Here is a 24,706-nt window from a genome sequence, read left to right as displayed (position 1 = left end):
GGCAAGGCCAGTGATGGAGGGCGAGAGACACCTGCCTTCTCTAAGTACGTGTAGCTCCAGGTCTTCCCGTCAGCAAAGATCCTAGATGTGATGCGACCCGCCTGGTCGTATTCCATCCTCTCAGACATGATGCCCCTCTGGACTCCAGCAACGCGGCCCCCTGGGGAGTAGGTCACGTTGACGCCATTCAGCCTGCTGCTAGGGGACCAGAGGCTGGGCCGCCCGGCCTGGTCATACAGGATGCGGAGGGTGAACTTGCGGTGGTCGTCGTAGATCTTCTCTGTGCGTGTCACACGGTCAAAGTCCAGAGACAGGAGGTTCCGGTTGTGAACCTGGGGAAGGGGTAGGAGGAAAGAGAGAGTTAATCTAGACGTTGAGAACTTGGTCTGAGAAGCTCCTGAGGACAGGAGGGAGCACAGGTCGTGGGTGTCAACAGACAAGGCTTTGGGTCCTGGCTCTGTCCTTGTCAGCTCTGTGAAGTTTCCTTATCTGTAAAGTGGGAATAATCATGCCAAGTATATAGGGCTGGTGTAAGGATGAAGACAACGCAGATGCTGGGTAAAGAGTAGCAGAAACGATTACATCATTTCCTAATATGATTCTCCTAATAAGGACAGAAAGGCAGATCCTTCTTGACTCCCTCCTGAAAAGGGAGAGGCCACGCGGGCCCAGCAAGTCACTGCCTGACCCCATTTATTATGTGCCAGGGTTTGCACTCGTGTTTGATACCAGGGAGACCACAGTCAGGGACGGGTTCCAGGTCCCATGGCTGGTGAGTGACCGAGTCTGGATTTGACTCTCACCATTGCAACATGCCAACATATGATGTGTGGTCCTTTTAGCAAGTCCAGCCCTTCTTAGGGCTTTGGACTCCCTGTCCCCTCTGGGGTCTCTCCTGCCCTCTGCCACCACAATTAGGGCTTCTTGGTCACCTCAGTTAGCTCCCAAGACATCTTCTTCTTCCTGGAGGCCCCGGGAGGCAGTGTATGTTTGAGTCTGGGACGGCTCCTCTGCCTGGGGGTTGCCAGGAGACACTGTCCTAGGTTTCGGAACATTTTGCTCCTTCCTCTAGACTCAGGAGCCCATTGTATGATCTCTACCTGGGCTGCTAGGTCAGCACACAATTCAGTTTCCTTTCAGAGTCAGAAATACAGGGGTCCCACAGGGGTAGCAGTAAACCAAGGTTTCTCATATTTTAGTTATGAAATATACTTCAGAGGCCTGTTTCTATATTTGAATCCACCCCTTAGGGGCGCCAGTTGTCCCTGAAACACTGCCAGGTACTCTGAAGCTAGAATGCTGGTTCCCTCTAAGTGGTGCTGGGCCTGGTGGGGCATTTGGGCACATTTTCAGACTCTTCCATTAGTTACTGGTTAAGTTTGACAAATAGGTAAGAAGCCCCAAGAGGAAAGCAGACGATGCAGGCCATATGATGCCAACCCGCACATGCGGATTAAGGTAATGAAAGGCCCTCTGGGGCCCTGTGTGGTAGAAAAGGGCTCAAGTCTAGGAATCAGGCCAGGAGTCCAGCCTCAACTCTGTGACCGACTTTTTTCTGTGTGACCTTGGGCCAGTGCCTTTCCCTCTCTGAGTCTCAATTTCTTCCCCTGTGAAACAGCAGGGCTGTTGTGAAGATTGAAGAAACCTCAGTAAATGACCTAGCGGAGCGCTGGGCATATAGAAGGTACTGAGTTAATGGCTGCAGTTATTTCCATTAAATGACAGATGATCGCGGTCATTCTCAGAGGAAGTAGAGACATGTGTGTCTCTTCCTTCTCCCCAAACAAATTCTAAAGCCTTGAAAATCAAGATTTATAATGATGGTGCCGAAACGACTCTAGCTGTGAATGGCCTGGTTAAAATAAGGTTGCCTTCCCAGGGGTAATCAAACACAATTGCAGGAGCAAAAACAGTGTGGCAGACAATTCCCATGAAAAATCAGAGGCGTTGGAGGCTGAAGCTGTGTTCTTTGCAGAGGGGGCAGGGGAAGACGTGGGGTCTGCACCGCCAACAGTGATGGGGGCCCTCCCCCCAAGGTGGTACCACCAAGCCAGCCGCCCCCCTCACCTCCTGGAGGGCCCCCAGTGAAGAGGATCTACACCTCTGCTGCAAAATGAATAAAACTGAATTAAGTAGCTCACTGGGGAACCACCTAATGCCTCCTGTGCTCAGCAGTGGCGGCAATGAGATTATTTTACATCTTTCTTTCTTACAAAAAGTTCCCAGTTGTATAAAAAATGAGCTCCACTATGGGGAGGTGCACCCGGCTAACATTCTAATTCCACATGCCGCCACTGTGGGTGGCCATTTATTTTGGGAGGACTCGTAGATGCGGCCGCCTGACTGGATTGTCATTCATCTCAGGCTAGGAGAGGGACCAGTTAGTGCCTGGGAAACTTTTGGTCCAGTTTACACGGCAGAGAGGAAATCCTAATAGCACTAATTACTGCCATTTATTGAGCACCTGGGGTCTTCCAGCGCTGGGCTAGGTGCTTCAAATGTATCATCTGGTTTCTGCAGAGGAATCTGAGGCCCAGAGGAGCTGCTCAGGGCTACACATGTGGCCCAGGCAGGAATAAACCCTGGTCAAACTTTCTACTTAGCTCACTGCCTCAGATGTGTATGAAGGGCTCCTGGAGAATTCACACAGGGGGCTCAGTGAGGCCATGGATGGTGTCCCACAGAGAACAAAGAAAGCTAGGCCTTGTCTGGGGAGCCCGTGGAAGGCTGTTTCCCACATGAGATAGTTGCTTGAGTTCTTGACTGTTGAGGAACACAGGAAACCTTGTTGTCTGGGCTCTAGTTGTGTGACATTGAATAAGTAACTTACTGTTTCTGTATCTGTTGTGAGAATGACACTATGAGACAGGGTGCCTATTTCTAGTCATTACTGCTGCCCAGCTGTGTGAATCAGGAAAAATCCCTTTTCTCTCTGGGCCTTGGTTATCCCACGCATGAATCAGGGGCTGAAGTGAACTTTCTTTGTGAGCAAGGGCAGGGGGCCCACGTGTTGCACGAGGATGCTTCTGCGGCTTTTAGGAGTCAGGGGCATGTGCCTCAGTCCTGTGGCACCCTGCGGCCCAGCAAGTCTCCATGGAGCACCTGTGGTCCGCAAGGCACTGTGCTGAAAGCCAGGTCTGGGTCCTCTGTTTTCACTCTCCCCGTTGCCTTCCTTTCTGAAGTTGGAGGGAAAAGAAGCTGGGCAATCTGGCCCCGGGGCAGAGGCCACACTATAGAGACATGGGAGTCAGGCAGAAAAAGGGCTGGTTCAGGGCATCCACGCACCGAGAAGTGCTCTGAGATGCCACACTGTAGATGCCAACCCGCTGGCAGTGACAGCTACGGTGGGGCCGTTCTGCTGTCTTAGGAAGGATAACTCTGCCTGGAAGGAGAATATGGCTTAGGTTCCAAAGAGCTAAACTGACTCTTGGTACATGTTAGCAACAGTAATTAATAAGAATAACAGTAAAAGGACAACTAGAATAGGTATTACTGACCACTGATTATGTGCCACACTCTGTACAGGGCACTCTATGTATTATTTCTAATCCTTGTAGCAACTTGTAAATTGGTTTGATCTCCCCCATTTTATGGATAATGAAATTGAGGCTTTACGAGATTGCCGATCTGCCCAAATTCCCTCAGGGAATAGTAGAAGCCGGAAGCCTGCCTAACATCAAAGCCAGTGATCGTTTCACTAGCACAACTGAAAAGATACACGAGCCCCTTGTTGTGGGCAGTCGCTTAATTTACTTTCCCCTTTGCAGATGAAGAAACTGAGGCCCAGGAATACCTTCTCCCCGGGACGGTTTCAAGAAGAGTCCAGTTCTCAGATGCCTCCTCCTTCTTTCCCCCCCAGGATCCAACCACCCCCAGGGGCTGAGACCTGCTGGAGGCCCTGCTCACCCGAAGCCGGCGCCCGAAGACGGTGACCTGGCCGCGAGCCTGCTCCTTGCGCTGCCGCCACTCCACCAGGTTGAGGCCGTTGTCGATGGGCAGCGTGACGTTCCGCTTGCCCACGGTGGGGTTGACGGTCCCGGCCAGCAGGTGGGGCTCCGTCTGCAGGGCCACCTCCATGCCGTTGGCCAACAGCAGCCGCAGGGAGCCGTCGGCCCCGATGTAGTAGCTGTTGCGGACCTGGTCTGAGGGAGACAAGAGGGATGGACTCTGCTCAGGAGGGGGGAGGACGGAGGGAGGTGTGTGTACAGCAGAGGCAGTGGTGTGGTGTTTAAATGTGTTTATGTTTCTGACTACAGAAACAAAACACTGTCATTGAAGAAAACCAGGAAAATACATGGAAGTCCATGAGTTCAATACCCAAAGGAAACCACTGTAAATATTTTGGTTTATTCCTAGATTTTAGGGTATTTCTGAATACATGTACCGTTAAAAATGGTTGCTTACGGAGGTTTTTCACTGATCATTGTATTATATCGTTGAATATCTCCATAAATGTGTTTCTTAATGACTGCATGTTATTCCATTGCCTGGAAATACCAGAATTTATTTAACCAGCCCTCAAAGAGATATTCTGATTATTTCCAGCTTTGCATAATTACAGTAACACTGCAGATAAATACATTTTAATCATTATGCTAAGTGAAAGAAGGCAGACTCGAAAGGCCAGATATTGTACGCATCAGTACGTTTATATGAAATGCCCAGGACAGGCCAACTCACAGAGACAGAAAGTAGATTAGTGAGGGAAAGGGAGAATGGGGTGTGATTGCTAATGGGTATGGGGTTTCTTTTGGGGGCTGATAAAAAAATTTCTGGAATTAGTGGTAATGGTTGTACAACTTTGTAAATATGCTAAAAACTGCTGAATTATACTCTTTAATAGGGTGGATGTTATAGTATGTGAATTATATCTTTATTAAAAATATACATTTTGGATAAATCAATGTCTTCATTTGGGGTTATTTAATCAAGACAGACTCCTAAATGTAGGATTACTAGAGCACAGGGTTGAACATTTTTAAGCCTCTCCCACTAGGGTAATAACACTCTTTGCAACAAGATGAAAAATATGTACATTATGTATATCAATGACAGAATGCCAAATATATATATATATGTTTTAAGTTGCTGTTATATATACATATATGTGTGTATATGTCATATATGTATATATGACAATGATTTAGAAACAGGCTTGAGTTTGAAATTTTAAATCTGATTAAAACATTTTAGTTAGGATCTTTTAGCTAACAGAACCTTCTGGAGAAAAAGTAAATTTCAGCTGTAAAATGCACACTGTGTTCTTTTCTAAACACGGAAACATTTGAGTTTGTGCTGCAGTCACCTGCCTCTTGCCCATCCTTGTTTGTTGCTTCTCCGGCACCGCCCCTATGCTTAATAAATGCTAGCCCAAGCCCTTCCTTCAAGACTCTGCTTAAACGTCATCTCTTCCCAGAAGCTTCCCTTGTTCCTCTGGTTGGAACAAATGCCTCCCCCCTCCCTTAGCCTCTTTATTGGTCTTATTAGTGGTCCTGCAGCTGAGGGGTAGGGGGGTTCACCACTCTGTGAGTGAATGAATTCTCAAACACCTAAGTGCCTACCGTGAAAGGCACTATTGCACAGAGATTAAGAGCATGGACTCTGGAGCCCGGCTGCCTGGGTTCAAGCCCCAGCTCTGCTGCTCTCTTCCTGCAAGACCTTGGGCAAATTCCTTAAGCTCTCATGCCTCTGTTTCTTCATCTGTACACTGGGGATAATAATTGTACTGTTACCTCACGGGATTAAGCAGGATGATGAATATGAAGAGCTGAGAGCAGTACTGCACGTCTCGTGCATGTAACGTAAATGTTAGCTATTACTAGTTGTGTGTGCCTGGCGCTGTGCTGGTCACTGTCACATCTATCTCTAGTCATCCCCCCTTCTATCTTCACCGCCCCATTTCACACACCTGTCAGAGTGAACTTTTCTAGTACCGATCGTGGTCCTTCAATAGGTCCCCCTTACTTTTGGATCAGTGCTTAACAGAATGTTTTCTAGAGTGTATTTGTCTGGGTCCAAATACCCTACTAGTTGGGTGACTTTGGATAAGCTACTTAACCTCTCAATGCCTATTATCTTCATCTGGAAAATGGAGATATTAATAATATCTCAGAAGGTTGTTGTGAGGATTAAAAAGGATGATGAATGTAAAACACTAAAAATATACTTCGTACTAAATGCTCAAAATATTAGCTATCATTATTATTATTGCATGTGCTCAGTAAATATTTGCTGGATGGAACTAGATATATACTAGGCTATGTCAAGCAATAAGGATGTGGTTTTTGTAGGTAACCCTCACTGAATCTTCCCTGCTAGGATGGCATCAGATCAGCCTCTCTCTCTCCCACCCGCTTGCCCCCATCTTTCTCCCTTTCTCTCTCACGCACGCAGAATTCTAAAATCTGCCTCAAACTTGCTATGCATTATTCACTGACAATCTGTATTTTACTTCCTTTGAACAGTGAAAAAGCCGGTGTCAATTTATCTTTTAAAGCTGCTCCTTGCTGAATCTACATATGTCCAATAATGGTGACTTTGGATGGAACAGCATCTGTCGAGGCCCATCTCAAACGATCCCCGTTTAATGTGAGCTGTGACTTCCCAAGGCTGTTGTTCATTAGTAGCTACTTCTTATTTCTTCCCATAGTTCAGACGTAAGATGAAACCAAAAGAGCTTTTAACGAAGACGCTACTGAGGTGGCTGCAAAACTGAGGATCTGAGCCTGGTACGAAAGGAGAGCCTGGCACAGGTCCCAAAGAAGAAAAAGAGGTACCACGTTTCCTGGATACTGAGATGTACTTTTCCTTTTCACGTTTTAGTGTTTCTGAAATTGGAATGTGTCTTAAGTCCTTGTATGGATTTTGAGCAGTGTCTCTCCCCACCCCCCCACCTGAAAAGTTGTTATTAAATCGATGGTACATTTTAAAACTGAGGAGATGTGACACTTCTGAATTTAAAAAGTTGTCTAAATATTGGAAGGCCTGCATTAACTTTTGAGAAAAATGCTGAAAGCCGGCTTAGACGTATGGAGCGGAGGAGACAATTCTTAACCACAGGGAAGAAAACAGGCTTGAAGGATACGATGTCTGCATGTCATCAGCTGCACTGCTGTTCTCGGTCAGGCAGAACCCCGGCTGGTTTGGAACTGGTACCTTTTCTTGCCAATAACCCAGCCAGAGCATAAACACCGAGGGTCTGTCCCAACCCATCGCTAAAGGTGCTTGGTGGGGAAGGAATTCCAGGGCTTGATTTCCCTTTCTTTGACTGAGAACTGCTATTGTCCTTTGAGCTTTGGTAAAGGCACAGGACCACATTTGGGAAGAAAAATGGTTGTGAAAATATATGGTTATTTTCTTACGGTAAATCAAAATGCCTGTTAACTAATTAATCCAACAAGTACTTTCTAAGCAATACTATGTGCCTGGCCCACGCTGGTCACTCTATGTATATTGTCTAAAGAAACTGTCTGAGAGGAGATTGGTTCAAGATGGTGGAGTAGAAGGACGTGTTCTCACTCCCTCTTGCGAGAGCACCGGAATCACAACTAACTGCTGAACAATCATCGACAGGAAGACACTGGAACTCACCAAAAAAGACACCCCACATCCAAAGACAAAGGAGATGCTGCAATGAGACGGGTGAAGGGGTGCAAGCACAATAAAATCCAATCCCATAACTGCCGGGTGGGTGACTCACAAACTGGAGAACACTTACACCACAGGAGGCCACCCACTGGAGTGAAGGTTCTGAGCCCCACGTCAGGCTTCCCAACCTGGGGGTCCGGCAACGGGAGGAGGAATTCCTAGAGAATCAGACTTTGAAGGCTAGCGGAATTTGATTGCAGGACTTTGACAGGACTGGTGGAAAGAGAGACTCCACTCTTGGAGGGCACACACAAAGTAGTGTGTGCATCGGGACCCAGGGGAAGTAGCAGTGACCCCACAGGAGACTGAACCAGACCTACCTGCTAGTGTTGGAGGGTCTCCTGCAGAGGCGGTGGGTGGCTGTGTCTCAACGTGAGTACAAGGACACTGGCAGCAGAAGTTCTGAGAAGTACTCCTTGGTGTGAGTTCTCCCAGAGTCCGCCACTGGTCCCACCAAAGAACCCAGGTAGGCTCCAGTGTTGGGTTGCCTCAGGCCAAACAACCAACAGGGAGGGAACCCAGCCCCACCCCTAAGCAGTCAAGCGATTAAACTTTTACTGAGCTCTGCCCACCAGAGCAACACCCAGCTCTACCCACCACCAGTCCCTCCCATCAGGAAACTTGCACAAGCCTCTTAGACAGCCTCATCCACCAGAGGGCAGACAGCAGAAGCAAAAACTACAATACTGCAGCCTGTGGAATAAAAACCACATTCACAGAAAGATAGACAAGATGAAAAGGCCAAGGGCTATGTACCAGATGAAGGAACAAGATAAAACCCCAGAAAAACAGCTAAATGAAGTGGAGATAGGCAACCTTCCAGAAAAAGAGTTCAGAATAATGATAGTGAAGATGATCCAGGACCTCAGAAAAAGAATGGAGGCAAAGATCGACAAGATGCAAGGAGTGTTTAACAAAGACCTAGAAGAATTAAAGAACAAACAAACAGAGATGAACAACACAATAACTGAAATGAAAACTAAACTAGAAGGAATCAATAGCAGAATAACTAAGGCAGAAAAATGGATAAGTGACCTGGAAGAGAGAATGGTGGAATGAACTGCTGCAGAACAGAATAAGGAAAAAAGAATGAAAAGAAATGAAGACAGCCTAAGAGACCTCTGGGACAACATTAAACGCAACAACATTCGCATTATAGGGGTCCCAGAAGGAGGAGAGAGAGAAAGGACCCGAGACAATATTTGAAGAGACTATAGTCAAAGACATCCCTGACATGGGAAAGGAAATAGATGCCCAAGTCCAGGAAGCGCAGAGAGTCCCATACAGGATAAACCCAAGGAGAAACACGCCGAGACACACAGTAATCAAATTGGCAAAACTTAAGGACAAAGAAAAATTATTGACAGCAGCAAGGGAAAAATGACAAATAACATAAAAGGGAACACCCATAAGGTTAACAGCTGATTTCTCAGCAGAAACTGTACAAGCCAGAAGGGAGTGGCATGACATATTTAAAGTGATGAAAGGGAAAAACCTACAACCAAGATTACTCTACCCAGCAAGGATCTCATTCAGATTCGACAGAGAAATCAAAAGTTTTACAGACAAGCAAAAGCTAAAAGAATTCAGCACCACCAAACCAGCTCTACAACAAATGCTAAAGGAACTTCTCTAAGTGTGAAACACAACAGAAGAAAAGGACCTACAAAAACAAACCCAAAACAGTTAAGAAAACGGTAATAGGACCATACATATCAATAATTACCTTAAACGTGAATGGATTAAATGCTCCAACCAAAAGACACAAGCTCGCTGAATGGATACAAAAACAAGACCCATAAATATGCTGTCTACAAGAGACCCACTTCAGACCTAGGGACACATACAGACTGAAAGTGAGAGAATGGAAAAAGATAGTCCATGCAAATGGAAATCAAAAGAAAGCTGGAATAGCAATACTCATATCAGATAAAATAGACTTTAAAATAAAGAATGTTACAAGAGACAAGGAAGGACACTACATAATGATCAAGGGATCAATCCAAGAAGAAGACAAAACAATTATAAATATATATGCACCCAATACAGGAGCACCTCAATACATAAGGCAACTGCTAACAGCTCTAAAAGAGGAAATCGACAGTAACACAATAATACTGGGGGACTTTAACACCTCACTTACACCAATGGACAGATCATCCAAACAGAAAGTTAATAAGGAAACACAAGCTTTAAATGATGCAATAGACCAGATAGATATAATTGATATTTATAGGACATTCCATCCAAAAACAGCAGATTACACTTTCTTCTCAAGTGTGCACGGAACATTCTCCAGGATAGATCACATCTTGGGTCACAAATCAAGCCTCAGTCAATTTAAGAAAATTGAAATCATATCAAGCATCTTTTCTGACCACAACGCTATGAGTTTAGAAATGAATTACAGGGAAAAAAACATAAAAAACACAAACACATGGAGGCTAAACAATACGTTACTGAATAACCAAGAGATCACTGAAGAAATCAAAGAGGAAATCAAAAAATACCTAGAGACAAATGACAATGAAAACACGACAATCAAAAACCTATGTGATGAGGCAAAAGCAGTTCTAAGAGGGAAGTTTACAGCAATAAATCCTACCTCAAGAAACAACAAACATCTCAAATAAACAATCTAACCTTACACCTAAAGGAACTAGAGAAAGAAGAACAAACAAAACCCAAAATTAGTAGAAGGAAACAAATCATAAAGATCACAGCAGAAATAAATGAAATAGAAACAAAGAAAATAATAGCAAAGATCAATAAAACTAAAAGCTGATTCTTTGAGAAGATAAACAAAATTGATTAACCATTAGCCAGACTCATCAAGAAAAACAGGGAGAGGACTCAAATCAATAAAATTAGAAATGAAAAAGGAGAAGTTACAGCAGACACCGCAGAAATACAAAGCATCCTAAGAGACTACTACAAGCAACTCTATGCCAACAAAATGGACAACCTGGAAGAAATGGAGAAATTCTTAGAAAGGTATAACCTTCCAAGACTGAACCAGGAAGAAACAGAAAACATGAACAGACCAATCACAAGTAATGAAATTGAAACTGTGATTAAAAATCTTCCAACAAACAAAAGTCCAGGACCAGTTGGCTTCACAGGTGAATTCTATCAAACATTTAGAGAAGAGCTACCCATTCTTCTCAAACTCTTCCAAAAAACTGCAGAGGAAGGATCACTCCCAAACTCATTCTACGAGGCCACCATCAACCTGATACCAAACCAGACAGAGATACTACAAAAAAAGAAAATTACAGACCAACATCACTCATGAATATAGATGCAAAATTCCCCAACAAAATACTAGCAAACAGAATCCAACAGCACCTTAAAAGGATCATACACCATGATCAAGTGGGATTTATCCCAGGGATGCAAGGATTCTTCAATATACGCAAATCAATTAATGTGATACACCATGTTAACAAATTGAAGAAGTAAAACCATATGATCCTCTCAGTAGATGCAGAAAAAGCTTTTGACAAAATTCAACACCAATTTATGATAAAAACTCTCCAGAAAGTGGGCATAGAGGGAAACTACCTCAACATAATAAAGGCCATATACGACAAACCCACAGCAAACATCATTCTCAATGGTGAAAAACTGAAAGCATTTCCTCTAAGATCAGGAACAAGACAAGGATGTCCACTCTCACTGCTAATATTCAACATAGTTTTGGAAGTCCTAGCCACAGCAATCAGAGAAGAAAAAGAAATAAAAGGAATACAAATTGGAAAAAAAGACGTAAAACTGTCCCTGTTTGCAGATGACATGATACTATACATAGAGAATCCTAAAGATGCCACCAGAAAACTACTAGAGCTAATCAGTGAATTTGGTAAAGTTGCAGGATACAAAATTAATGCACAGACATCTCTGGCATTCCTATATACTAATGATGAAAAATCTGAAAGAGAAATGAAAGAAACACTCCCATTTACCATTGCAACAAAAATAATAAAATACCTAGGCATAAACCTACCAAGGGAGACAAAAGACCTGTATGCAGAAAACGATAAGACACTGATGAAAGAAATTAAAGATGATACAAACAGATGGAGAGATATACCATGTTCTTGGATTGGAAGAATCAATATTGTGAAAATGACTACACTACCCAAAGCAATCTTACAGATTCAATGCAATTCCTATCAAATTACCAATGGCATTTTTTATAGAACTAAAACAAAAAATCTTAAAATTTGTATGGAGACACAAAAGACCCCAAATAGCCAAAGCGGTCTTGAGGGAAAAAACTGGAGCCGGAGGAATCAGGCTCCCTGACTTCTGACTATACTACAAAGCTACAGTCATCAAGACAATATGGTACTGGCACAATAACAGAATTATAGATCAATGGAACAGGATAGAAAGCCCAGAGATAAACCCATTCACCTATATGGTCAACTAATCTATGACAAAGGAGGCAAGGATATATAATGGAGAAAAGACAGTCTCCTCAATAAGTGGTGCTGAGAAAACTGGACAGCTACATGTAAAAGAATGAAATTAGAACACTCCCTAACACCATACACAAAAGTAAACTCAATATGGATTAGAGACCTAAATGTAAGACTGGACATTATAAAACTCTTAGAGGAAAAAAAAGGAAGAACACTCTTTAACATAAATCACAGCAAGATCTTTTTTGATCTGCCTCCTAGAGTAATGGAAATAAAAACAAAAATAAACAAAGGTGACCTAATGAAACTTAAAAGCTTTTGCATAGCAAAGGAAACTATAAACAAGACGAAAGGACAACCCTCAGAATGAGAGAAATTATTTGCAAGTGAATCAACGGACAAAGGATTAATCTCCAAAACATATAAACAGCTCATGCAGCTCAATATTAAAAAAACAAACAACCCAATCCAAAAATGGGCAGAAGACCTAAAGAGACATTTCTCCAAGGAAGACATACAGATGGCCAAAAAGCACGTGAAAATCTGCTCAACATCACTAATTATTAGAGAAATGCAAATCTAAACTACAATGAGATACCACCTCACACCAGTTAGAATGGGCATCATCAGAAAATCTACAAACAACAAATGCTGGAGAGGGTGTGGACAAAAGAGAACCCTCTTGCACTGTTGGTGGGAATCTAAATTGATACAGCCGCTATGGAGAACAGTATGGAAGTTCCTTAAAAAACTAAAAATAGAATTACCATATGACCCAGCAAGCCCACTACTGGGCATATACCCAGAGAAAACCATAACTCAAAAAGACACATGCCCCCAATGTTCGTTGAAGCACTATTTACAATAGCCAGGACATAGGAGCAACCTAAATGCCCATCGACTGACAAATGGATAAAGAAGATGTGGTACATATGTACAATGGAATATTACTCAGCCATAAAAAAGGAACAAAATTCGGTCATTTGTAGAGACGTGGATGGATCTAGAGACTGTCATACAGAGTGAAATAAGTCAGAAAGAGAAAAACAAATATCGTATATTAACACATATGTGGAACATAGAAAAATGGTACAGATGAACGAGTTTGCAGGGCAGAAACAGAGACACAGATGTAGAGAACAAACGTATGGATACCAAGGGGGGAAAGTGGCGGGGGGGTAGGGGTGGTGGTGTGATGAATTGGGAGATTGGGATTGACATGTCTACACTAATATGTATAAAGTGGGTAACTAATAAGAACCTGTTGTATAAAAAAATAAAATAAAATTCAAAAAAAATTGGAAATTGAAAGAGTAAGAAAAAATAAAAGAAAGAAATTGTCTGAGCAAACCCAGGAAGCAGGAATTGTAATTCAGCCCCATTTCCCAGACCCAGAAACTGAGGATCGGAGAAGAGTGACTCCACCCAATTCACACAGGTTGGAGCTGGTATAGCAGGCATGGGGTCCCAGTGTGTCTGGCCTAGAACTGCTGCTCTTTGCACTGCCCTGCACCATTCAATGTGGCTTCAACTTGCTTTCTTTTCCCAGAGTAGAAACTTGAGGGCCATGGTGATGGGGTGGCAGAGTTAGGACTAGAATTTGGGACTCTGAATCCCAGGCCAAGGCTGTTTTTACTACTTTGTGTCAAAGCTTTTGGGAGTATGAAAAGCTATCTGGAGGCTGGGGAAAAACATCAAGCAAGGCTTTCCCTAGTGATGGCTTCTTTTTTCTCACACTTACTAAGTCCAACAAAGCTGCAAGCTCCATTCTGGGTCACCAGGGACCATGAGAACAACTGAGGCAGACAGTTCACAGCGAGGTTTCATCCTTGTGATTTATCTGAAGCTAAAAGATCAACTTATATCAGGGATTATTTGATGGACACAGAGAAGGGGCTCTTCTCTATAGAATCCTAGGAGAGTAACAAAGCGCTCTCACCTGAGATTCAGGGAGGCCTTCTCCACGCCCAAATCCCTTTCATAATTAGGTGTAATTATTCTTGTCCTTTGTCCTCATCTGCACCAGAGTGAGAGTCAGTCTTTAATCCGGGAGCCATTAGAATGGCAGAATAGCGAGGTCACCTGGATTAGCAGCTAATGGATTCTCTACCCTTTGTTCTGCTGATAATGGAATGAGACAATGAAATATTACTCTGAAGCTTGAGGGAGAGAATTTACAGGGCTCAGGCTGGTGTGTTTTGCAAATTAGGTGGCAATACAGAGAGAAACCAGTTGTTATGCTTTTCTGTTCTTGGGCAGCTGCAGCAGCAGCTTGTTTCTTGTGTCATCCTGTTTCAAAGGGGTCTCCCCACCCCACGGTCTCCAAGACCCCAACCCCCCACCTGGCTTACCTTGCAGCAGTGTATAGAAGGCACCTGAGGCAGACAGGTTGGTGGTTATGGTGACATCATCCTTGCTGGATGTCTCTACCCGGACATGCACTGAACTGTCTGTATCACTTCGGAAACTGCTCACCTGGCCAGTAGGGAAGGTCACATTGGTCAGGCGCCCAAAGCTGTCGTACCTGAAATCCAAGGGGTGGCTCTGAGTAACAGAAATATAATTGTGCCATTGCTGGAACTTGGCAAGTTCTACCTTATGCCATGGTTTTGCATGTTCTGCTTTTCTTTCTGGTCAGATACGTTTCCACCTCTCCCGCATCTCCTTGGACACCACTCCACCCTCTGATATCCAACTGTAGGCAAACAACTTACCTCTCTGAATCTTCCTTTCCTAATTCCGCAGAGTGGAGACGATAACCCCTGCCCTACCCACCACCCAGGATTCCTGTGAGCAAGATGTGGAGGTGCCCTGTCACTATGTCACCCATGAAGGGTGAGATGATGGTGCCCATATGAGACCCAGAGTCTTAGAGCTGGGTGACTCCCAGAGGCGAGCAGTCACTGGCTCAACCACCGCCCGCACCCCCCTCCCCGCCCCCAGGAACTGTAGGTTTCTTCTGAACAGCACTGGAGATAACCCTAACCCTAATCCAGGAAGCTACAGATCCTGGGAAAAGGGGACTTTGAATTCCAACCAGGATTCTGCTGCCACATAAGCAGGCTAGACAGATGGGCTCTAGCAACCCCTTCACATCTAGGTTTCTTCACATCTGGCACCAAGCAGCTATGTATCTGTGGTGCTCAAAACTCACAGCTTCACTCTGGTGTGGTCTTTCTGAAGCATCCTAATTGAACCCTCATTCTCTTTCCCATTCTCCTGATGAGACTAAAGGAAATACCTAAAATTATTCACCACCTACACTATGGCGTTCATATTGTTCAGGTATGGTGTTAGTCACACAATGTTCATACATTCTTTCATTTAATCTTCACAACTAGTCTAAAAGGTACATATTAGCTCCTTTTTGGAGGAGGCTCAGAAAAGTGAGGTCACCTGCTCAAGGTCACGCAGCTAAGTGTGGTAGAGTCGAAATTCAAACTCAGCTCTGTCTGCTTCCAAGCCACCGCCTGATTCTCCGTCTTCAGGGAGCATTTCCATACTGTTTGCAAGTAGCCATCACGTGTGCTCTCTTACCTGCTGCAGAGTAATTGGGAGATAGCGGGGAGCGGGCTACTGACATTTCATAATTACGGGAGGCTGAAGTGTAAAAAGGTAGGTTTTAAAGAGCCTTTTTTGCCCTTGCGTGCGAATGGGGAAAAAGTTCTTCGCCCAGATGTCAGTATTTCTGACTTCTACTCAGGCTCGAGCTTATAGCGTGGGTTCAGCTGTATACGTCTCCCTCGTGTACTCTGGGTCTCCCACTGGACTTTTTTCCCTGCTTGGCTTTTAATACTGGGGTAAAGCTGTCCTCTTGGCCCCTGAGGGTTTTAATCATGGTGAAATGAAAGGCCTGAAAGTTCAATTCCATCCTTGCTCTTCTTGTGATGCCTTCAGCTGGGCCTGGCTTCCTGATGGGACCCTGGGGTCCCACAGCTTCTATGGTTTCAGGTGAGACTTGGTAGGTGAGACTAGGCAGGCCTTTGCTGAGCAATTTTCTGTTCAAGGTCAGATTTGAATGCTGCATGGATTCTGCCATCTGCCAACTCTTTCTGTCCCTGTGGCTGGTACTGATCACGGCACGCTTTACACCAAATGGTAAAAGTCCCTGGTGCGGTCTGCCACAGAGGAGGTGTTGGTGAAGGTCTTTGGAATGAATTGCTCGAGTCCTTGACCTGAGACCGACTCTGGGGGAAGGGCCAAGGGGTTCTAGGAGGGTTGAATCTTTGGTGCCGAGGCCTGAGGAAGGGGAATGGAAGCCCTTTCCAAGATGGCGAGAAAAGCAGGGGTCTCGACCACATACGTCAGGCCTGAGCTCGGTGGGGCAAGGCTGTGGAGCTGTATTAGTCCTTTGGGTTCTCTTAGAGGCAGTTAAGGGGTTTGGAAACCTGTTTCCTGTCATGATTTCTCATTTTTCTTCCTTTGTACTGAATCAGGTTGTTGTAAGGAAAGGTCAGCCTGGCTTAACGGAGAGTGGTGGTGTGACTTGACCTGGACTGGAGGGAAAGGTACAGAGTGCCCCTCAGAGCCAGGTGAGGGAGTGACTCTGAGAGATTGCTGCAGGAAGGAGGGAGCGTCTTGGGGTAAAGATCTGGAATGTCTGTCCTGAGGCCTCTCTCACCTGGAGAAGCTCACAGCTCTGCTCCCTTTAACTCTGGGAGAGGCTGGTGTCCTTTTTAACCCGTCATGGCTGCTGGAAATTTGAACAGGAAGGAATTTCACAAAAATGTTTACAGTGGCTATCTCTGGGAGGTAGAATTACAGGTGATTTTAGTTGCTTATTTATATGCATTTTATACTCCCAAGATTTTTTTATAATTAACATGGATTATTTTCATAATCAGAAGAGTGCTCTGACAACCCAAGTAATGCCTCATAAGCATGGCCACCTTGGGGAAGAGGACTTTTAAAATTACTGGCATTTATAGAAGCATCTCATTTATAGGACATCTGCCAATATCCACCTCTAGGCCTTTTCAGTAAAATATGACTAGGGCATCCCAAATTTCTGAGCCAAAAATCAAGACCCCCGCCCCCCTCCAAAACTGGCTCTGCCCTGGTCTCCTTAACTGTATCTGTGGTCTGTGAGTAAGCTGAGTGCTGTCAGATCCCAAGTCATCTCTGACATCAACTGGAAGATCCATTTCAGTCCAGCACTTTCATGGGACGAGTATGGTGTTCTAGTCTGGTTCTTTGAACACCTGTGATCCATGCACACACTCTTTATTAATCCAATTTCCTGACCTAACTGGATAAACAAGATTTATTATACCATGCAAGATACTTAAAATGGAGTTTTGGAGTCTTACAAATAAGACTGAATAGATTATTAATTAGGGCTCAGATGTCGGCTCGATACTACTTCTATCAAGGCCTTGCTCAAATGCCACCTCATAAAGCCCTCCCTGGTCTCCCCAGCTCTTCTCCCAGTTATACTCTGGCACAGCTCTATCTCAGAATGTGTCCCCTGCATTATAAGAGCTGACGCACAACCTGTCTCTTACTTTGGCCTCGGAGTGCCTGAGTCAGGACAGGGTCGTGGAGTCAGACAGCTAGACTGGGGATCTCGATTCCACCACCCTGGAGGTCTGGTCGTTAGTTCACCTCAGCTTCCCCAGCACAGGGACTGGTAGAGAGAAGACGGGCAGGGAGTGTTGGCTGAACGAATAAACGAACGCATGACTGGACGTGTGAGGCCTCTTTCCTGCTCTGTGGGAGAAGACAGACTGTCATTCATTCACACGCTACCCCCTGCAGGACCTGACAGAGGCTTGACAGACAGTAGGTCCCTGATAAACATCTGCTGAACGCACAAATAGGGAAACAACCACCTTCACTAAACGATACTTTAGCAATCTCCGTAGGCATCTCCCCAGAGTTTTAGTCTCCAAGATAGAAAGAGGCTTTACATAAAGGCAGGCAATCGTAATTATTATTGAAGGTGGCCTGTAATACATAATTAAATTGAGCCTGAAGACGATACAATGAAAAGGCCCCGTGCTTTCAAGATCTGCTTTTATTTTATATGAGATGGCTAAAAACAGTAATTTCCATTCCTCACATTTTCCATTAGAAGGACTGAATGTCTTAATTAAATGAACGTCCAACAGAACAGCCAATTTATAGAATTTTCTTGTCCCTTATTCATTCATTTCAGCACTTCCTGGAGCTTGAGAAATGCCACTGGATCTCTCTGCCTCCTGATCAATACCTGTGATTATGCCATCAGAACGCTGCTGCTTCTGCCTCTGCAGGAAGGAGCTGGAGCTGCCCATCCTCTGGACCTTGACCTCTGCCCTGTGGCCCCCCCTGGTGGGGCCCTGTCTCTTCCTGCTACGGAGCTGCTAAGGGAAAGGACGGTGGTGCTCCCCAACAGGGTGTTGGGGACAGGTCTCTGTCTGCACTCCCTGGATTACATGTGGCTGCCTCAAACCCTGGCCCCATGAGGGAAACCTTCTGGACAATGGCTTAGATACGTCTGTTGCAGCTTTACTTAAATTACCGGCTAATTTTCTTCCTTTCTGTTGGAGAGGAACAGAAGGAACATGTTGGTGTGGGAAGGTCCTTGGAGCCAGGTGGTCTAGGCTTTAAATCCGGGCTCTACACTTGCTAGCAATGCAACCCTAGAGGGTGGGCACTCAGTTCTGTTTTTCTGCTAACCATCCAACTCCTACCACAAATGATGCTATTTCAGGTAGGTTATATAACACAACCTCGTGTGCTTCTGTTTTCTCGTTTTATAAAACGAGGGTAATAATACCTGTCTCAGAGAGATACTTGAAGATCAAACACGGTAACATATTTAAATGCAAATTCCTTCCAGGGCCTGCAAGGACCCCATGAGACTGCCCTCACCAGACTATCAACTCCCTGAAGGAAGGGACTTTGTTCAGTCACTGGTGTATCCCCAGAATTTAGGAGAGTGCCCAGCATATAGTAGATGCTCAATAAGGTGAATGAGTGTTGGTTGAATGATCTGCTCTTTCCTGCCTCTTTCTGATTTCACCTTGAACCCTATTCCTTCCTACTTCCTCTGTTCTATTACATTTGCTTCTGTTCTCCAAACACACTGAGTTCAAACCAGGCTTGGGGTGCTCACACTGACTGTTCCCTTTGCTGGGAATGCTCTTCCCTCCATTCTTGGTAGGGCTAGTTCCTTTTATTACTCATGTTTTAGTTCAAAAGTTATTATTCCAGCAAGGCCTTCCCTGATCACCCTTTCTGATGGGTCCTCCCATCTTTACCACATTATCTTATTTTACTGTTTTCACTTATCATCTTGTTTATTTGTTTACTTGACTGTTGTCTCTCTTTTCCCACTAGAATATAAGCTCCATGAGGACAGGGACCTTGTTTGTATTCTCCGTGCCTAAAGCAGGACCCAGCATATAAAAGATACTCAATACATAATTCTTGGATGAATGAATGAATAAATGAATAAATAAATAAATAGTAGATATTATTGTTGTGTTTTCAAGACCTGGGATGAGAATAACTAAGAACTCCATCCCTATTACCTCTCACTTTCCATATGAGGAAGGGAAATTCATTAATATTCATAGAGTACATTTTAGGTACTGAGCCCTGTGCTCACAACCATTTTTTTTTTTTTTTGTGGTGCGCGGGCCTCTCACTGTTGTGGCCTCTCCCGTTGTGGAGCACAGGCTCCGGACGCGCAGGCTCAGCGGCCATGGCTCACGGGTCCAGCCGCTCCGCGGCACGTGGGATCTTCCCAGACCGGGGCACGAACCCGTGTCCCCTGCATCGGCAGGCGGACTCTCAACCACTGCACCACCAGGGAAGCCCTCACAACCATTTTTGAAAGTGGGCATTATTATCATCATTTCACAATTGGTGAAGCTGAGGCTCGGAAAGGATAAGTAACTTGAGTAAGTTCACACAGCTAACAGAGGAATATAGATTCTGTCAGGTCTGTCTGACCTTAAAGTCTGTGTACTTTCATCAAGCTTCCCATAAAGACGGTGCCATTTCAGATCAAAACCTTTCTGTTCAACTATGTTAAAGAAAAAACTGGGTTTGGAAATCTCAAGTTGGGTCAAGAAGACTGACAGTTTTCTCTTCAAGATGCTTTGCTTTGCTACCATTACAGCTGACTTTGCAGTGATGCTGAGCCCCATCTGGGGGTATGATGGAGACAGCCAGGTGATTGGCTTTTTACTATTGCCTTTCACTGACTTTTCTTCACTCATTTTCCCAAAGGATCTTTGGAGCACGAGGAAAGAACACACATAAAAGATTCATAGAGTGGCTGTGAACTTGGCTCTCAGAAGAGGACCACTAAAGGGTATCTTCACATACACTGCAAAGCTTTCTTCTTCACACTCAATACTTCACATCTCGAGCCATTTTATTATGTGTGGCTGGTGAGGAAAATGCCACATTGCCTCTCTGATACTAAACTTTTGCTGATCAGGGACTTTTTAGTTGAAAATAAAGATTTGATTTGTACGACTTTCATCTATGATTGTTTCAAACAACACCATCACCAACAAGAGGAAATGGCCACTGTAACCTCTGTGAATAGAGTTCACAGCCCATGCACACCAACGGTTCCCTTGACCCCAGGTCACCGTAACAGACTGGCATCACTAAACCATTTGCAGCTACTCCAGAACTGCAGCAGAGCCAGGTTACTTGTTGGCTTCTGCAATAAAAATTTGTCCTTCCTGCCCATTTCCCATAGAATTAAGTCCCAACAATGAACTGTAGTCTTCAGGATTTCTAAGATCTGGTCCACCCTATCACTTCAGGTCGTAGCTCTCACTGATGTTGTATTTGAGGCCATGCCTCTGGTGGTAAGTGCTTAGGATTCAGGTAGATCTGACATTGAACCCTGGCTCTGCCACTTATGTGTACAATGTCACAGAGCCAGTCAATGTCTGTGCTGTTTATTCTCTGTTCCCTCCTCAGATCCATTTTCTGCCCTTCTCTGTGCTCAGAGGGGCTGACCCCTGCAGACTGCATCCCTGGGGCCCCTTGATGGCTTGCTTCTGGTTGGGTTCAGTCAATGGCAGGAAATAGCAAGAGACTGGAGGTCAAAAGGAGGAGTTTTCCCTACTCTCCATGTCCTTTGGTGCCATATTTCTAACAGTGGGTGCATCCACCCACAATTGCAGCTTCCACCAGATGCCTTCTCCTTCATGGTTACAGCTCCCACTGGGCTTTAGTAAGTAACAATATCGTATTCCTTCCCTGCCTTGCCCTTCATCCCGAGGGTTGGTAACAGTTGTTCACTGTTTTTAGTGCCTGGATGCCTCACTGTCCTTTCTTGGTTCCCTTATCCCTGCCTATACCTCTAATAACACTTCTTCATTGGAAAGGTATTTTTGCTGGATATAGAATTCTAGGTTGACAGATTTCTTTTTTCCTTTCAGCATTTCTGTTTTCTAGTTTGTATGGTTTCTGATGAGAAGTCTGCTGTGATTCTTTTCTTTGCTCCTCTGTAAAAAATGCCTTTTGGGGGGCTGCTTTCAAGATTTTCTCTTTTTCTTTTGTACTCAGCAGTTTGAATGATATGCATAGATCTATGTGTGTATAGTGTGTGTGTGTGTTTATTCTGCTTGGTGTTTTCTGAGATTTTGGGTCTGTGGTTTGATGTCTATCATTACATACAGATAATTCTCGACCATTATTTCCTCAAATGGTTCTTCTGCCTTGTTCTTTCTCTCTTCTTCTGGAATTCCAATTACATGTATATTAGAGCAGTTGATGTTCCCCAGTTCTTGGTGCCCTTTTCTGTATTTTTTTTTCATTCTTTTTTTCTCTTTGTGTTTCAGTTTGGATAATTTCTATTGACCTATCTACTTTCCTCAGCTGTGTCAAGTTTACAGATAAGCCCATCAAAGGCAGTCTTCACTTCTGTCACTGTGTTTTTCATTTCTAGCATTTCCAGTCAATTCTCTCTTTTAGTTTTCATTTCTCTGCTGAAATTATCCACCTGATCTTACATGCTGTTCACCTTTTCCATTAGCACCTTTAACATAATTTTTGGTTATTTTAAATTCCTGAAGGACAGTTTCAACATCTGTGTCATATCTGAGTGTGGTTTTGATGATTACTTTGTCTACTGGGAGTGTATTGCTTTTTCTTGCCTTTTTGTATGTTCAGTTGAAAGTGTGACATCTTGTGTAACACAGTAGACACTGAGGTAATAGATTTGGGGTATGAGTATGAGTTTCCTTCTGCTCAAACTTTAGTGGGAGAGTTTAAGTTAATTTAGTTAGGATTTGGGCTGGCTTTGAAATGTGTTACTTCTGTGCTTAACCTTAGTGCATCACAGGCGTTACATTCCTCCAGCAATACCTTGAGTTTAGGATGTGAAACTGGTTTGCCAGAGGGTTTTCTTTCAATGTGTCTATTCTATTCTCAGTTTCAGGTCCCCTCTTTATGCTGGGCCTTAGAAAGGGTCTCTTTTTAGGCTTTTGTATCTCTTTCCCAGTAGTAGTCTGCTTTTCATTGTTATGTTTAGCTTTTTAGCTAGCGGTGGTGGCTGGTGAGCTTGAGAGAATTCTCTTTTGTTCTGATTAAGCCTCAATCTTATATTTGCATGTGTCCCTGAGTCTCAGGAGTGTGGCCTCTTCAATGCTCCTGCCCCTTTCAGGCTGTCGGTCTGGGCCCATTATATATTCCTGCTCCTCTTCCAGCAGTAGTTAGAAATTTTTTTGTTCCTTCATTCAGCTGCAATGGTTTTCCACCAGCACCTAAGTAGAATAGTGTGTGTTGCCCACCTCTCCACAGATTAAGCCTTTTATTCCATGTGGGAGATCAGGTGAGAGGGGTCTGGGTGGAGCAGGCAGAAGTTTGTGCCCCTCCCTCAGCAGCTGCTGTACCCCTCCCCCAGGTTTACCACAAGGGATATTTTCTTACATCGTTCCCTAGTCTTTTCTGTGAGTACCGAGCGGGGTTTGTGGAGAAAAGTTCCGGAGGATGTGGACTCTCCCAATTTCTGCAGTCTCCAAGGGCTTCATACTCTCTTGCCAGTACACACTGAGCCTTTATAGATTCACCAAGCTGAACTTTTCCTCCCAGGGACTGGTTGCATCTACCAGGTAAGCTGGTGCTCACATCTTGTCTGCAATGTGACACTCTGTCTCTCCTTGGATTTGGCCACTTGGTTGCCCTGTGACTTCAGAGAAGGAGTTCAAGGAAAACTCATGAATTTGCCATTTGTTTGGCTTATTTTCATTGTACGGTTGGGAACAATGCTCTTTCTAGCTCTTACATCCTCAAGCAGAAACTGGAAGCCAAGTCTCTTCATTGGAACCATTTGAACTGAATTCAGTTTCCCGCTGGGAGCACTGACAGTGCTGGAGCTGCGATGTAAACCTAGTATTTTTCTCGCTACAGCATATTTTTTTCTTCCCTTCATTGTCCCCCTTCTCTCCTGAATGTGAATTTCATTCATAAAATAGTTACTGAGCATCTACTAGGTGGCAAGCCCCAAGCTTGTACAGAGATACATTAGTTAGGATCTCAGAGTAGCTAGCTCGAGCACAAGGATGACAGGGGCTGTCACAGGGCACCATGGGATGCCAGAGCCACCTGCCCCTATGAAACTTACTCACGCCTAACCAGCAAGACAACTTTGGAACCCGCCTCAGCTCATCAGGCCATTTTCTTAATCACCAAATGTCATCTGCCCAGGAGCCCAAGCCTGAAATTAATGATGCCACACGCTGGAGATGAAGAAGGCATTACAGACCCCTTTGAGGTTTCCTACCAGCAGACCTGTGGGCTGAGGGAAGAAAAGTAACCTTGATTCCCCAGAATTATAAACTCTTAAGTCAAGCTGTTCTAAAGTGTGTGGTGTTTATGTTAGATGTATTAATCTGTTGAGAGGATCGATAAAGCCAACTTGAAACTTGTTTCAGTAATAGCCCATGCAACAGGGAAGCCTGGGCTGATTTTTTAAAAAAGAATATTAGAGCATTTGGGTTTGGAATCCATTAAGCTGCCTCATGGAGCTAAAAGTGGGAAATTCACTGGAGCAATGTGCATTGGCAAAATCTGTCCAAATCTGTGCTGAGAATTACCATAATGATAATAATATCAGACCGTTTCTTCTTGGGAGCGTCATAGTTTGCAAAGTATTTTCACTTTCAGTATTTATTTAGTGTTTTGATCCCCATAATGGCCCTGAAATGGAGTAGATCAGGTGTTATTTCTGTCTGGTTGAGACTTGGGTCTGGAAGCCAGTCTGCCCCTGAATCACATGGCAAACATCCAGTGAAAATAGGCATCTGGTATCCTTGCTATGTTCACAACCTTTGACCCACTCTGCATGTCTTTTTCCAGCCCATTTTTGATATTCTCGAGGATCTAACCCCTTTTCTAGTTCATACCTTGATCCCTCAGACTTGACACTTGATTCTGCTCTTCTGGTCTGCCCTCTAATTTCTACCTACTTCAATTACAACTTCTGTCTGCTCCTTTGATTAGGTGACTCACAGCTGCTCCGAGGCCTTGGGTACCTTCCATGCCCAAACATCATCTCTGCAATTACTTGTACTGCCACTAATATTGCCTGAAATACTAATATTAATACTGCTTGAAATAATAATAACAACAGCAACAGCTATCAATTGAGTACTTATGATGAGTCAGACACTGAG

At 44.3% G+C, this 24,706-nt stretch overlaps 1 protein-coding gene across 1 annotated transcript in view; it reads right to left on the bottom strand.

The window, feature by feature from the left end:
• The window catches only part of TENM4 (teneurin transmembrane protein 4), a 390,999-nt gene that overhangs the window by 16,512 nt on the left and 349,781 nt on the right, over nt 1-24,706 (bottom strand). Inside the window, 3 exon segments of the mRNA XM_032640774.1 lie at nt 36-332; nt 3,907-4,142; nt 14,426-14,598. Coding sequence (XP_032496665.1) covers nt 36-332; nt 3,907-4,142; nt 14,426-14,598 — 706 coding nt within the window.

Source organism: Phocoena sinus, chromosome 8 (assembly GCF_008692025.1).
Source record: "Phocoena sinus isolate mPhoSin1 chromosome 8, mPhoSin1.pri, whole genome shotgun sequence".
In the NCBI taxonomy this organism is placed as follows: Eukaryota; Metazoa; Chordata; class Mammalia; order Artiodactyla; family Phocoenidae; genus Phocoena; species Phocoena sinus.
This window is presented reverse-complemented; position numbering and strand designations above follow the sequence as displayed.